The 16704-nt window shown below is 38.4% G+C and overlaps 1 protein-coding gene across 9 annotated transcripts in view; it reads left to right on the forward strand.

Moving 5' to 3' along the window:
* The window catches only part of ATP2C1 (ATPase secretory pathway Ca2+ transporting 1), a 187601-nt gene that overhangs the window by 62263 nt on the left and 108634 nt on the right, over positions 1–16704 (forward strand). For 5 of the 9 annotated variants that reach the window (XR_002824858.1, XM_012556984.2, XM_023735942.1 and 2 more), the window contains exon 2: positions 12029–12129. The exons of the other annotated variants lie outside the window; for them this stretch is intronic. Coding sequence is in view for 4 of the 5 variants with exons in the window: in XM_023735942.1 (XP_023591710.1) it covers positions 12029–12129 (101 nt within the window). In the remaining variant the exon portion in view is untranslated. The remainder of the gene's footprint in view (positions 1–12028; positions 12130–16704) is intronic. 9 annotated transcript variants of the gene reach the window in all.

Here is a 16704-nt window from a genome sequence, read left to right on the forward strand (position 1 = left end):
TGGTATTTCTATTTCTAGCTTTCTAAGGAAGCACCATATCATTTTCGAAAATGGTTATATCATTTTGCATTCCCACCAGCAGTGCGTGAGAGTTCCCATCTCCCTGCAGCTTCTCCAACATTTGTTATTTCCAGAGAAAACCATGGCTTTATGGTAAAATTAGTAGGAGTGAATTTTAAATTATACTGTTGTTACATATGACACCTCTTAAAGATTAGTTTAAAAGGTCTCCCCACATTTACTCTGTTAAAAGACACTTTATTTTCGTAGTAGTGTTAGGCATGTAGTTGTGACACTAAACGAGCCCTGGTGGCACAGTGGTTAAACTCTTGGCTGCTAACTGAAAGATCGGCAGTTTGAACCCACCAGCCACTGTGTGAGAGAAAGATGTGGTAGTCTGCTTCCATAAAGATTACAGCCTTGGAAACTCTATGGGGCCGTTTCACTCTGTCCTACAGGGTTGCTATAAGTCAGAATCAACTAGAAGGCAGTGGGTTTGGTTTGGTATTGGGTGTGACGTTAAAGTAAAAACTGGTTAGGTCAGCTCTGAGGTTAATGCTATCGTTTTATTTGTTGTTAGTTGCTGCCTAGTCAACTCTGACTCATGGAGACCCCGTGTACAACAGAATTAAAAGTTGCTCAGTCTTGTGCCATCTTCACGATCATTGCTATGTCATTGTTCAAGCCATTGTGTATTTTGCATGCTTCCATCCTAGGGGGCTCATCTTCCAGTACTATATCGGACTGTATTCTCTTGTGACCCTTAGGGTTTTCATTGGTTGATTTTCGGAAGTAGATGAACAGACCCTTCTTCTAGTCTGTCTTGGTCTGGAAGCTCTACTGAAACCTGTCCACCGTGGTAGACCCTGCTGATATTTGAATAGCCTCCAGCATCATAGCAACACGCAAGTCACTACAGTAACAAACTGACAGACCAGGGTGGTGGATCATTTTATATAGGAAAAGATTTCTCGGGGGAAAAAACATGTCAGGCTAAAGATCCATTTCCTCTTGAGCTTGCATGCATTTGTTAATATATTCTTCCATATTCAAGGTTTTAAGTTGCTTTTGACAAAGTTATAAATCTTAGAATTACAAGAAAATTACTTAAATTGTGTTGAATTAGTTTAGCTTAGGCTAAGTTGTGATACATTTGGAAAACGTTGGAATGAAAATGTTACTGTCATAGGTTATAGACAGAGATGGACAGTAGTAGTATTACCTTAAGATGGCTTTAAATGAGCATCTAATTCAATTTCAATATCTGTTTTTTCTTTCTGCTTATAGGTATCAAGAGAATGTGCATTGAAAATATTTAATATACTTGTTAATTATAATTGCTTCCTTAAGTAAATTCTTTGGCTTGACTTTTAGTCATTTCATAAAAGTGATGACCCAAACTTGTGTCCCACAGGAGGAAATGCATCAATTTAGCATGACATACTCTTTTTTTTTTTTAATTTTACTGTGGTAAAATATATATAACATAAATTTTGCTGTTTTAATCATTTTTAAGTGTACAATTCAGCGACATTAATTACATTCACCATGTTGTGCAACCATCACCACTGTTTCCTAAACTTCATCCTGAAGGCTGTAGTCTTTGATCTTCATCAGTAGGTGCTTCAAGTCCTCTTCACTTTCAGCAAGCAAAAATTGTGTCATCTACATAACGCAGGATGTTAATGAGTCTTCCTCCAATCCTGATGCCATGTTAGGCTGTGAATTTCAGAGACTGGGTTTAAAATTACCTTGAAGTTAAAAGGATAAAGCTTTTATTTCCTAAGGGCCATTAATACAATGAAGTTCATTCTGTGCCTAAGGGAGAGAGCAACTTTAAAACACATCCTGGATTTCTTCTCATCTTAAGTCATTGCCTTCATTTGTAATATGCTGCAATTTAGCCTTTTGGAGCTGTAGTTTTATTCATTATATATTTATATACATATACACATATATGTACATATATATGCATGAATGCTTTGTATGCACTTATTTCACTAGATTTTGTTTGGCCATCTGTTTTAGAGTTTCCTTAGTGGCATGTTTGCTTTACCTGCTTTCATCTGGGTTTATACACTGGCAGGGGCAGAAATGTGTGGTTCACACTTTCTTCAGGAGTCTTAACTCACTTGATCTGTTGAGTGTCAGTTCTGTATTCCATGGAGCAGGCAAAAGCGGTTCATTGCATGAGTGCCAGAAATAGCACATGGGCCACTTTTTAATGGCATACCAACTAATCTGTGCTATGTGCTTTTCTTAATGCTTGTCAGGGCTGCTGTTTATTGAGAGTTAACATCTGGCTTGTGAAATTAGGTCTGTGATCATATGGGAAATTCCAGGTTCCTTCCCCACCCCCAGAAAAAGAGGATGTAGTCTTTGCTGACCACTCTTTGGAGTCTGCCAGCCCCCTACCCTAGGGGTTGGTAGTTCAGTTATGATATCTTGATGTATACCCTTAATTCATTTGAGGGACCAAGAGAGATTAGTTCCTTCTGATTTCTTCCAAAATTGTGTCTATAATAAGAGTGGTGGGAATGGAGAGTAGGCATGGATGAAAGAGACGTTTTGCGGGAAAAAATCAGCAGGACTTGAGGAGGAGTGACTAGGTACAGGGAATGAAGGGGAAGATTGAGTCAGAGACAACTATAAGCTGCCAAGCCTTGATGAGTAGTGGTGAGTGGAGCTGCCACTAACTGAATGGAGGAGTGAGCTGACGTGGGGCCTGGCAAAGGGGAGCATGTTGAAGGTCATGGTGTGTGTGTCATAGGGCTGTGTATGGAGAGAGGTTTTAAATTGAACACCAGTTGGGCTGAAAGACCAGGGTTCAAAGTGTGCTCCTGAGGGTAGAGACCTTGTCCCTTATTCACCTTAAATGGAGTCTGGCATGTAGCTATTGTCGATTGAACGAAAATTCTGGCTTCGTCCCTCTAACTCCGGTGGTTCTCAGCTAGAGCGGATTTTGATTTTGCCCCCTCAGTGAACATTTGGCAATGTCTGGAGACATTTTGGGTAGTCACAACTGGAGGATGGTACTGGCATCTAGTGGGTGGAGGCCAGGGATGCTGCTAGATATTCTACAATGCACAGGACAGCCCACCCCCCCACAACAATTATCGTGGCCCAAAGGTCAGTGGTGCTGAGATTGAGAAACTATTCTAACCAAAGGCAAGGGAGTGAACTCCTTTAAGACTTGATTTCCTCACTTGTAAAGGAATGATTGTGATTCTACCTCAGAGTTGTTAAGATTAAATAGGGCGAGGTGTGTATATGTGCCTGGCAGGAGGGAGCTGCTCAGCAAATGCTAATTTTCCTTCCCTTGGTTGATGAATAGATTTGGGAAAATTAATTTTGGTCACTGGTCTCTTAATTTCTAATTTTATGGCTTCACATATTTTTGTGAGAAATGAATGGATGCCTAGAAAACCTGTAGTAGCTCTTATAATCGGGTAATGCTTTTCTCATGATTTTATCAAATCATGATTTTGACACTGCTTTGATTTGGAGTTTGAATATTTCATGATTTGTAACTAGCAGTAGCCAGAAATGTTGAAATCTGAATTAAAAGTTTTACCCATTAATCAGTGAGGATAAACCCTTAATTTTACTTTTTAACCTGTAAATATAAGTACTGTCTACCATTTTTGGAGCCCTAGCGGCGCAGTGGTTAAGAGCTATGGCTGCTAACCAAAAGGTCGGCAGTTCGAATCTACCAGCTGCTCTTTGGAAACCTTATGAGGCAGTTCTACTCTGTCCTGTACGGTTGCTATGAGTCGGAATCGACTCGACACCAATGGGTTTGATTTGGTTTATGTGCCTTTTCAGGACTTTTATGGTTCTTTGAAAGCAATTTTACTGTTTGAAATCAAGACCAAAGTGTTCTGAGTTACTTGTTTTGGAAATTACCACACCTTCTGTGTCTCTGATACCCTTTCCGTTTTTATCCATTTACAAAATTCCAGCCGACAATCTCTCTGAAGTCAGAACTCTTCCTCAGATTTATTAGGATCTTCATCAAATAGCTTTCTTTTGCTTGTAAAGTACTTTTTTTCTCTTTTGTAAGGTATGAACGTTACCACTAACTCCTTCACTTATACTAGGGGCAGGACACATGTGTTTTCAGTTCTAATCCCATGCTCTTGGAGATGCATTCCAATCATTGCCTTCCTGTGTTTAAGGCCTGCTTGCATGTGCATAGTTGGGTGGCATTCTCATTTTCAGGGAGCCACTGGAAGTCTTTTTGGGTTCTTTCCTTTTAGGAAATTGATTCAGTCACACTATACCTTAATTTCCCCATCTGTAACATAGGCTTAATAGGTAAAGGTACTTATGTTTAGTAAACTACTTATTAGACATTTACTAAATGTATTTTTTATTAATGGTAGGTGAAGTTTAGAAATAACATTCGTCTGTTTTTCAGCTTAAATGAATTATTTAAACCTATCATTCATTAAGTATATGATATTAAATTGTATCTGACAATAAGCTGCTTTCAAGGGCTTGCATGGCTCCCCTTTGTACCTGTAGTCATTTAGGTCAGTAAGCACAGGGTGCAATAGATGGTCATGTCTTTGATTTCATTTCATAAGGGTTTGATTGGCCGTGTCCTGTGAAACAGGCCCACCAGTTAACTGCTTGAATGCCGTAGGTCATGGAGGAACTTGGAAAGGTATGAAGGAATCTACCATTTGTCACTACAGTAGAGTGCCTGGACCAGTGGTATAGACTTCAAGGAAAGGGATCTCTAACACAGGAAGAATCAGTCTTTCTTTTTTAAAACTTACTTCTTTTCCTTCTTTGCTGTGATACTGTTTTTTTTGTTGTGTGCTGTTGAATCGATTCCAATTCATAGCGACCCTATAGGACAGAGTAGTACTGCCCCCACAGGGCTTCCAAGGCTGTAAATCTTTACAAAAGAAGACTGCCACATCTTTCTCCCACAGAGCAGCTGGTGAGTTTGAACCACTAACCTTTGGGTTAGCAGCCAAGCGCTTAACTGTTGTACCACCAGGGCTCCTTGTCTTATGACTAGTGATGTTAAATGTAATCACTTGGCAAAGATGGTGCCTGCCAGGTTGCTTCACTGTAAAGTTACTGTTTTTCCTTTGTAAGTAATGTTGTACTTTGAAACCATGCAGATACGCTGTTTATCGTACTTTCATGGGGCAATGTTAGCATCTATTAGTGGTTCTTGCAGCAATTGCTACTGTGGTGTTTGTCTATCGGTGATTTTCTATTTCCCTCATTCCTTCTATATTTATTAATTAGAATTCTACTGTTGGGAAGAATTCATTTATTATCCAATTATTTATTTATATCAGCATTGATTTGTGGATATTTATTTTACTGTGTGAGTTATAATCTCATTATTTTATTGCTCAAATTGTTCCAGCTTTGGTTATTGAGAGCGCTTTCAAGTTTGACTGATTTACTTTTTGGCACCACAAGATGTTCCATGTGCATCTTATATTTTTCCTGCCAGCCCCAGCCATGGAGTCAATCATTTTTCCAAAGGAGCTGGGTTTGTTTTATTGGAGAAGGGTATTTAAGAACCAAGCTCTGGGTGCCAGGTGTGTTCAGTACTACTGGGGTGTCATTACTTCTGAGTCCTTTCAGTAGATAGAACTAGCAAATGTATGTATAGTAATACCCCAACACACATTTTTTTATTTCCTTATCCATCTATATACGTATATCTATATAGATGGTTAGATAAGGAAATAAAAAATTTTATATATATAGTTATATATACATACACGTTTTATGTATATTGTGTGTGTATATATGTACACACACACAGACATTAAAAACCATGAGTTTTATTCTAGCCTTTTTCCTTTGTTACTTTTCTTCTCTACAGGTGAGAAACCTTGTTCCGATTCACAAGATGTTTACTTATTTGTTCAACCCTAGTACACATCATAGTAGTTTTCAGAATAGCTAACTCATTCCCCAGTGAGAAATAAATTTTTAAGCTAGAGTACAATAATTGTCTTTAGCTATGTAGTATATAGTCAGAGTTCTGTTTTCCAAAGTTACGTATATTAGTTCTTTTCTTCCCCTACTCCTTTCTGTATCGTAATGTTATTCATTTATAATGTAATTAGGTTCATTTATTACTGTTTGTATTATATTTTAGATTCTTCCTACAACCTGATTTTAATTAAATCTTTTTGAAGTAAATGGTGACTATATCTATCCTCCATTTACCTGAACGAAGATCTGGTCTTAAAAGGACTGGAATTGCTTAAAGTTAGGTACAGTTGTAATTGCTTTGCCTGATAGCAGTTAACTTGAAAGAAGGGGCTGTGCTCTCAGCATTCTCTCAGGATTTATGGCTTGGTTTCTTATTTATGCTTCTCACGTCTACATTTTCTGCACTTGGGGTAACTATAAATGCTTGGAATCAGCCACCCCTTCCTCCAACTAGATTTTCTTTTTCTTTATTCTGGATGCATAGTTTTAGATCCAAAGTACCTATAGGCTGAAGGCTAATTCTCTTATTGCTGGGTTTAACCATGAGTTAAATGATTTTGCAGATTCTATCCTTTACTTTTTTTTCTTTGGAAATATAATTCACATACCATAAAATTCACCATTTTAAAGTGTGCAGTTTAATGGTTTTTAGGATACTGACAAGGTTCTGCACTGATCACCACTATCTAATTCCAGAAATTTTCATCACTCCAGAATGAAATCCCAGGCCCATTAGCAGTCACCCCAGCCCCTGGCAACTACTGATCTGCTTACTGTCTTTATGGATTTTCCTACTCTAGACATTTTATATAAATGGAATCATACAATATGTGACTTTGTGTCTGTCTGCTTTCACTTTAGCATAATGTTTTTGTCAGACGTGTTGTAGCATGTATCAATATTTCATTAGTTTTTGTTGTTGTTGGGGATGCTGAATAGTTTTCCATTGTGTGGATATACCACATTTTGTTTATTCTTCAGTTGATGGACTTTTGGGTTGTTTCTTGGCTATTATGCATAACAGTGCTGTGAGCATTTATGTACAAATTTTTGTGTGAATGTATGTTTTTGATTCTTTGAGTGTAGAACTAGGAGTGAAATTGCCAAGTCATATGGTAATTCTATGTTTAAGTTATTGAGGAACCACCACAGTGGCTGTACCATTTTACATTTCCACCAGCAACGTATGAGAGTTCTAGCTTCTCCACATCCTTTCCAACATTTTAGTTTTCTTTTTTTTTGATTATGGTCATTCTACTGAAGCACTGGTGGTTTAGTGGTAGAATTCTCACCTGCCATGCAGGGGGACCTGGGTTTGATTCCCTGCCAATGTACCTCATGTGCAGCCACCACCCACCTGTCAGTGGAAGCTTGTGTGTTGCTGTGATACTGAACAGGTTTCAGCAGAATTTCCAGACTTAAGACAGACTAGAAAGAAAGCCTGGCAATCTACTTCTGAAAATCAGCCACTGGAAGCCTATAGATCACAATTGTCCAATCCGCAACCAGTCATGGGGATGGCTCAGGAGCGAACAGTAGGACCAGGCAGCATTTCATTCTGTTGTACATGGGGTTTTCATGAGTTAGGGGCCAACTTGATGGCAGCTAACAGCAACATCGACTCATGATGATATCAAGTATCTTGTCCTATTGGCCATTGGTGTATCTTTTTGGAGAAATGCCTATTTAAGGCCTTTGCTTATTTTGTAATTTGGTTATTTGTTTTTTAATTGTTGAGTTGTAAGAATTTTATATACATTCTAGATTCTAGGCCCGTAGATACATGATTTGCAAATATTTCTCATTCAGTGGTTGTCTTTTCACTTAATAATGTGCTTTGACACACATAGTTTTTAATTTTGATGAAGTCCAGTTTATTGGTTTTTCTCTTTTGTTGTTTGTGCCTCCAGTGTCATATACAAAAAAACATTTTTGATTCAAAGTCATGAAGATTCATACCTGTGTTTTCTTTTAAAACTTATATTTTAGCTCTCACATTTAGGTTTTTGATTCATTTTGAGTTAAATTTGTCCAACCTCATTCTTTTGCGTGTATATCCATTTGGCCCAGCATCATTTGTTGAAAAGACTGTTATTTCCCTATTAAATTGCTTTGGCACCCTTGTCGAAAATTAATTGGCCATAAGTTTGAGCTTATTTCTGGAGCCTCAGTTCTATTCTGTTGGTTTACATGCCTATCTGACGCCAGTACCCCAGTACCACAGTATTGATTACTGTAGTTTTTGTTGTAAGTATGAGTTTTTCAACTCCATTCTTCCTTTTCAAGATTGTTTTGGCTGTTCTGGGTCCCTTGCATCTCCATATGAATTTTAGGATCATCTTGTCCATTTCTGTAAAAAAGGCAATTGGAATTTTCATAGGGATTGTATTGAGTTGTCCTTTACTTTTGAGAATGTGATATCCTTAAATAGGTGCAAACAAAATAATGTATTTTTGAGCGTTTGAGTATTACCTTTTTCTACATAACTGTACAAAATGGCTATAAAAGCTTGAATTAGTCTTATCTTAATCCTCCTTTTTTTGCCCTACTTTCCCAAGAATAACTTAGAGGTATAAATGGTGTAAGGACAGCTGGTGAAACTCTTAGGGAAAAAATGTAAAGCTGGAATGGGAAAGACTTCTTAAAAAACTAAGCATGCGATGAGACCCCAAAATCATAATGGAAAAAATTGAAATACTTCATTGTATAAAAAATTTAAAAAGAAACAAGCAAACAAACAAAAAGCCACAATTAAGTCAGTAGACAAACTGCAAATCAGTGATAGAAGTGCTTGAAATAAGTGACAAAGGGTTACTTAACTTCAGAAGGCTCTTTAAATCCGTAAGAAATACCAGTAATTTGTAGAGAAAAAGGTAAAAGGACATGAACAAGCAGTTTGCAGAAAAAGATACAGATGACCAAAAGATCCATGAAAAAATGCTCTACCTCTTATAAAGTAATCATTTTCCACTCAATAGATTGGCAAAGATAAAAAAGCATGATGATGCCTAGTTGTGGCTAGATTGCAAAGAAAATAGGAGCTTCTGTCTGTTGTTGGGTGCTCATTTGACACAACTCCTTTGGAGGGCAATTTAGTGGTTATTGTTGTTAGGTGCCATCGAGTCGGGTCCAAATTATAGTGACCCTATACGACAGAGTAGAACTGCCCCATGGGGTTTCCACGGAGCAACTGGTGGATTTGAACTGCCGACCTTTTTGTTAGCAGCTGAGCTCTTAACCACTACGCCACCAGGGCTCCAATTTAGCAAGAGCTACCAGAATAAAAAATACGTACACTTCCAGGAGTGTATCCTCTATCTGTACTTACACAAGCACACAAAGAGGTTTTGTTTAAGGATGTTCACTGCATCAGCGGTTATAATAGTGAAGGATGGGAACCATCCCAAATGTGTCATCAAGAGGACTAGTTAAATCGGGGTACTACTATATAATGTTCTGCAATCCATTAAGAAGAATGAAACAGATCAGTATGTGTGGTGAAATAGAACATCCAAGATGTACTGAGTGGAAAAAGCAAGTTGTATTTATTGTGTGGTTCCATTTGTAGTTAAAAACAAAAAACAAAAATTATATGCCTACATATATACAGAAACCATTAACAGAGGTTACTTCTTCTGAGCAGTATGATTGGGAATAAAGACTTGTTACATTAAACCCTTACATCACTTGGCTTTTTTTGAACATATGAGCAGCTTTTTATTTAAAAAAATCATTAAAAGTGACTTACTAGTATAATTAAAAAGTCTTTTAGGAATAAGATTTGTTTTTCTGTCAATTTGATTATATTTGTGTATGTAATCCCCGTTGATCTCCAGAGGAAAATGTATTTTTTTTGTGATTTGTATTCTCCTGAAAGTTGATTAGAGTTAACTCTTGTGTACAAATATTTTATAACATTTAGAACCTTCTGTTTTCATTCCTAAGCATCGTGAATGCATGAGAAAAATATAATTTATCTTTTTAAGAGTTGTGATTGCGCTAGTTTTTAATTCATCAAATTGAGGAATCTGTAAGTAGTGGTCTATACTGGAGTCTGGCAGTGCCACTGTTCTTTGTGGATCTGTGTTTTGGCACTTAAGGGTCAGTGTGGAAGGTAGCCATCTCACAGCATCTCCCTTAATAAACCAAAACCAAACCCATTGCCCTTGAGTTGAATCCCAACTCATAGTGGCCCTGTAGGACAGAGTAGAACAGCCCTATAGGGTTTCCAGGCTGTACTCTTTTATGGAAGCAGACTGTCACATCTTTCTCCCAAGGAGCGGCTGGTGGGTTCGAACTGCGGACCTTTTGGTTAGTAGACGAGCACTTAACCACTACGCCATCAGGACACCTTCAACAAATTCATTGCTAGGAACCTTAGTACCACAGGCAATAAGCAGGCAATGGGATCTCCCTGCATTTCGCCAGATCATTCCTGGAATCTTAAGGTTACAGGGGACCATCTTCCCACCTCATAAAAATCCCCAGTATTCTTTCCTGAAAAGCTTTTGGTCATTGGAAACTTTTATCTGTTGATGCTGGTTCTGTCCTTTAATCTAGGCAGGCTGTCATGTTTTGTATAATAGTTCTTAAAGTTTGAAGGTGCCTGTCATAGCCTTTATTCATTTAGAAACCTTTATTGAAATCCAGTTAATGGTTTGGCACTGCCCTTCATAATTCTTTTCTCCAGGCCAAATATTTCTGACTCCTTCCACCAGTCTTATTAAGACCTGTTTTTAGAAATGTCACCACGATGTGCCACACTGTGGAACAGACTCTAATGATACTATAAACTGAATAGAATCTTCAAGCCATGGTTGGATCAATGTAGAGTACTCTGGGCCCATTACCTCCCTTGGTCTAAAAACTGTGCTGCATGGAATGCAATTTAAGATGGTGCTTACCTTTTTTGCAGTAGGGTTTCACTGAGAATAATTTTTCAGATCCTTCAATGGTACGTGAGGTCAACGTTGTTGGATCTGTTGAGTCAGTTCCAATTCATAGTGACCCTGTGTACAACAGAACGAAACACTGCCCCTTGCTGCACTACCTCACAGTCGTTGCTGTGCTTGAGCCTATTGTTGTAGCCACTGTGTCAGTCCATCTCGTTGAGGGTCTCCTTCGTTTTCGCTGACCCTCCACTTTACCAAGCATAATGTCCTTCTCCAGGGACTGGTCTCTCCTGATAACATGTCCAAAGTCAACTTACCCATGTATTTATCTGAATTGTTATTCTAGAGCCTTAGCATCTGGTATTTCAGTAGTAGTTTTTTGAGTTGTAGGTAGGTATTTACAGTTATCTCTAGTAAGTGTATATGTGCTTTCGTGAATGTGGAGGTGGTGGAATATTGCCCCTGCTCACTTGTTCAGACTGATAAGCTCCTTTGAATTGTGTTTTGATTATGAGACAAGGTGGCTATCCCTCTCCAGCCTTGGGTTGATGTCATCTTTAATAAGCACACTATTTAGGTATTTATCCCAGTTGATAAAATATTAAATAACATGGAGCCTAGTGGCACACCTAGTGATACTGAGTTAGTACACCTAGCCAGAAAGCCCATATGTTTTCATTTTGGTCAAGTGACAATCAGAGTTTGTAAAATATCTTGTTGGCATCAAAAGACTATACAATCTCAGTATTCTAACCTTGTCTAAAGTTCTTAGTTGACACATACTGGTTTTAAATGGTCATCACTTTTTCCTTTTCAAACTTTTAAAAATCATCTGCACTATCTGTTCAAGAATTTTCAGTGTGTGTGAGAGAGAGGTGGGGGTTGAGATGCTTCTTTGCCCCAAGGTTGTTTTTTGTTAAAAAGAAGCTTTGTTCTTAAAGGATTTTAAATCTGATTTCACCATACTGAAATTTTTTCCTCTGAACTTGATTTACTTTGAAGTTTTTTAATTACCCGGTTAAGTATAGTGTAATTGCTAAGAAAGAGGGCTTTGGAGTTAGACCTTGGTTCAGTTCCTGGCTGTACTGCTTAAGTTTTGTTCACGTGTTTTTATCTTGGGCAAATTACTTAACTTCTTTAATTTTCTCATGTATAAATAGGAAAAATAATAATGCCCACTTCAAAGGGTTTTCTGAGGATTAAATGCAGTAATGGAAGTAAAGCACACAGCATTCCGGCTGGCACCCAGGAGCTGAAAAGCGTAAGCCTACTCTTCTTCCTCTTCCTACTGCTACTAATCCTACTCCTCTTACTACTGTAGTAACGTGTATAAATACTACGTCCCTGGGGGTTGCAAACAGTTAAGTGCTTGACTACTAGCTGAAAGGTTGGCAGTTTGAACCCATCCAGAGGTATCTCAGAAGACAGACCTGGTGATCTGCTTTCTAAAGGTCATACAGCCTTGAACACAGTTCTACTCTGACACATATGGGCTTGCAGTGAGTTGGAGTCGACTGGACAGCAACTAACAACAACATGCCGAATCAGAAGTTTTAGAGTTTTTTTACTCAAAGCTCCAAAATGTTAAAAACGCCGTATTTCTTGTAGATCCTTTAAGGATAAATAGTTTATCTTTGTAAATAAAAGTGCCCTGTGAAAGTTTCATGGCTAGAAATTTTTGTTCTTTAGCATTTAAGGTTCAAGCCACATAGTTTTACAACTAAGAAAGATTTAAAATTAAGATTAGCTAGGGTATTGCAATATGGTTATTTGGGTTAAAGATACGGAGAACTCATTCTAAAATAAACTTACATTAAATCATCGTTTAAATTTTTTAAAAATTCGTTTAAATTACTAACTCATGCCAAATTAGTTTTGGCCAGTTCATGTTTAATGGTGTCATTTTTGAGTGTCTTTTATTATACCTTAATAAAAGAATTAGAGGGTGAAGCAAAGTATTAAAGATATAGATGTGAGTTACTGATGAAGTGATATAAATTATATTACACAGGTAGATGCCTAGGAATGAGTAACTTGCTTGACTAAGATATATATATATATATTTAAATTTTATTGTGCTTTAGGTGAAAGTTTACAGCACAAATTACTTTCTCTTCCAAAAAGTTTATACATAAATTGTTTTGTGACATTGGTTACAGTCTCTGCAATGTGTCAGCACTCTTCTTCTTTCCCTTTACACCCTGGGTTCCCTGTGTCCGTTCATCCAGGTTTCCTGTCCCTTCCTGCCTTCTCATCTTTGCTTTTGGGCAGGTGAACTAAGAAGCACATTCTTCACGTATGCTTTTGTTTGTTTTATAGAGCTGTCAGATCTTTGGCTGAAAGGCGGACTTTAGGAGCGGCTTTAGTTCTGAGTTAGCAGGGTTTCTAGGGGCCATTGTCTCAGGGGTTCCTCCAGTCTCTGTCAGACCAGTAAGTCTGGTCTTTTTTTTTTTTTTGTGAATTTGAATTTTGTTCTACATTTTTCTCCTGCTCTGTCCCAGACCTTCTATTGTGATCCCTGTCAGAGCCGTTGTTGCTGGTAGCCAGGCACCATCTAGTTCTTCTGGGCTCGTGCTGGTGGAGACTGTGGTTCATGTCCATTAGTCCTTCAGACTGATATTTTCCTTGTGTCTTTGGTTTTTTGTATTCTCCTTTGCTCTGAATGAGATGAGACCAACAGATGTGTTTTAGATGGCTGCTTGCAAGCTTTTAAGACCACAGACACTACTTAACCAAAGTGGGAGGCAGAACATTTTCTTTATGAATTGTGTTATGCCAGTAGACCTAGATGTCCCCTGAGACCATGGTCCCCAGCCCTCAGCCCAGTAAGTCGGTTTCTCAAGGTGTTTGGATGTGTTTAGGAAACTTCTATGGCTTTGCCTTGGTCAGGTTGTGCTTTGCTGACTTTCCCGTATATTGTGTGTTGCCTTTCCCTTCACCAAAGTTAACACTTGTCTACTATCTAGTTAATGATTTCCCCTTTCTACTCCTCCGCGCTCTCGTAACCATCAAAGTTGATTTTTTTCTGTGTGTAAACCCTTTCTTGGGTTTTTATAATAGTGGTCTCATACAGTATTTATCCTTATGTGATTGACTTATTTCACTCAGTATAATGCCCTCCAGATTCATCCATATTGTGAGATGTTTCGCAGATTGATCATTGTTCTTTATCACTGCATGGTATTCTGTTGTGTGTATGTACCGTAATTTGTTTATCGATTCATCTGTTGATGGCCATTTAGGTTTTTCCATCTTTTTGCGATTGTAAATAGTGCTGCAGTGAACATGGGTGTGCATATGTCTATTCATGTGATGGCTCTTATTTCTCTAGGATATATTGCTAGTAGTGGGATTGCTGGATGACATGGTATTTCTATTTCTGGCTTTTTAAGGAGACACCATATTGTTTTCCATAGTAGTTGTACCATTTTACATTTCCATCAGCAGTGCATAAGAATTCCAATCTCCCCACAACTTCTCCAGCATTTGTTATTTTCTGTTTTTTTGATCTGTGCCAGTAACTTCAGGGTGAGATGGTATCTCATTGTAGTTTTGATTTGAATTTCTCTGACGGCTAGTGATCTGGAGCATTTCCTTATATGTTTGTTAGCCACCTGAATGTCTTCTGTGGTGAAGTGTCTGTTCATGTCCTTTGCCCATTTTTTAATTGGATTATTTATCTTTTTGTTGTTGAGGTGTTGAATGTAGATGTTAGAGATTAGACTCTTGTTGGATATGTCATAGCCAAAAATTTTTTTCCCAATCTGTAAGTTCTGTGTTTACCCTTTTGGTGAAGTCTTTTGATGACCATGAGTATTTAATTTTTAGAAGCTCCCAGTTGTCTAGTTTATCTTCTGGTGTTTGCATTGTTAGTTATGGTTTGTATTGTATTTATGCCAAGTATTAGGTCCCCTAGTGTTGTCCCTATTTTTTCTTCTGTGACCTTTATTGTTTTAGGTTTTATATTTAGGTCTTCGATCCATTTTGAGTTAATTTTTGTGTATGGTGTGCAGTATGGCTCCTGTTTCATTTTTTTACAGATGGACAACCGGTTTTGCCAGCACCATTTGTTAAAAAGAATGACTAAGAGATTTTTTTATTGCCCTTCTTGTACCTTCCATCTCCCTTCCTCAGAGTATACTTCTGGCATGAGAACATAGCTTTCAACAGAAAGAACAAGTGTGAGAATCATTCAAATCTTCTGCAGTTATTTATAATGCAGAGCAAACTGAGTGTTAGCACTTAAGGGAAAACAATTGGACCACTGAATCTTTCTTTGGCTCAGTAGTTACTTTGGATGACAGGAAGGTTCTCCCCCCCCACCCCCCGCCCAGTATAGATCAGGCCAGAATATATATAGGAGGTATTTTTGAAAGAAAAGATTTAAATATGAACTCATTGGGATTAATTCAGTCTTTTTTGTTTTTTAATTTTTTTAATTTTTTATTGTTGTAGTTTAAATGAAGCTTACATTTCAAGTTAGTCTCCCATACAAAAATTTATATGTACATTGTTATGTGACCCTGATTGCTCTCCCCTTACTGTGACAGCACACTCCTACTTTCCACCCCTGATTCCCCGTGTCCATTCAACCAGCTCCTAACCCTCTTTACCTTCCCATCTCACCTCCGGACAGAGGCTGCCTGTTTAGTCTCTTGTATCTACTTGAGCTAAGAGGCACACTCCTCACGAGTATCACTTTATGTCCCACAGTCCAGTCTAATCCCTGTCTGAAGAGTTGGCTTTGGAAATTGTTTTAGTTCTGGGCTGATAGAGAATCTGGGGGCCATGCTTTCCGGGGTTCCTCCAGTTTCAGACTATTAAGTCTGGTCTTCTTACTAGAATTTGAATTCTGCACCCCACCTTTCTCCTGCTCCATCTGGGACTCTCTGTGTGTTCCCTCTCAGGGGAGTCATTGGTGGTAGCCAGGTACCATCTAGTTCTTCTGGTCTCAGGCTGACGCAGTCTCTGGTTTATGTGACCCTTTCTGTCTCTTGGGCTAATACTTTCCTTGTGTCTTTGGTATTCTTCAGTCGCCTTTACTCCAGGTGGTTAGGACCAATTGATGCATCTTAGATGGCCGCTTGCAAGCTTTTAAGACCCCAGATGCCACTCACCAAAATAGGATGCAGAGCATTTTCTTAATAAGCTTTGTTAAGCCAGTTCACCTAGATGTACCCTGAAAGCATGGTCCCCAGACCCTCACCCCTGCTACTCTGTCCCTCCAAGTGTTTGATTGTATTCAGAAAACTACTTAGCTTTGGTTTAGTCCGGTTGTGCTGACATCCACTGTAGTGTGTGCTGTCCTTCCCTTCACCTAAGATAATACTTGTCTACTATCTAGTTAGTGAATGACCCTCACCCTCTGTCCCTACCCTCGTAACCGTCAGAATGTTGTCTTCTGTGTTTCAACCTTTTCTTGAGTTCTTATGATAGTGGTCTTATACAATATTTGCCCTTCTGTGACTGACTAAATTCACTCAGCATAATGCCCTCCAGATTCCTCCATGTTATGTTTCACAGCTTCATCGTTGTGCTTTATCATTGTGTAGTATTCCATTGTGTGGATATACCATAATTTGTTTATCCATTCTTCTGTTGATCGGCACCTAGGTTGTTTCCATCTTTTTGCTATTGTGAACAGTGCTGCAGTGAACATGGATGTGCATGTATCTATTCGTGTGATGGCTCTTATTTCTCTAGGATGTATTCCAAGGAGCGGGATACCTGGATTGTATGGTACTTGTATTTCTAGCTTTTTAAGGAAGCACCAAATCGATATCCAAAGTGGTTGTACCATTTTACACTCCCACCAACAGGGTAAAAGTGTTCCAGT

Source organism: Trichechus manatus, unplaced genomic scaffold (assembly GCF_000243295.1).
Source record: "Trichechus manatus latirostris isolate Lorelei unplaced genomic scaffold, TriManLat1.0 scaffold00084, whole genome shotgun sequence".
Lineage (NCBI taxonomy): Eukaryota > Metazoa > Chordata > Mammalia > Sirenia > Trichechidae > Trichechus > Trichechus manatus.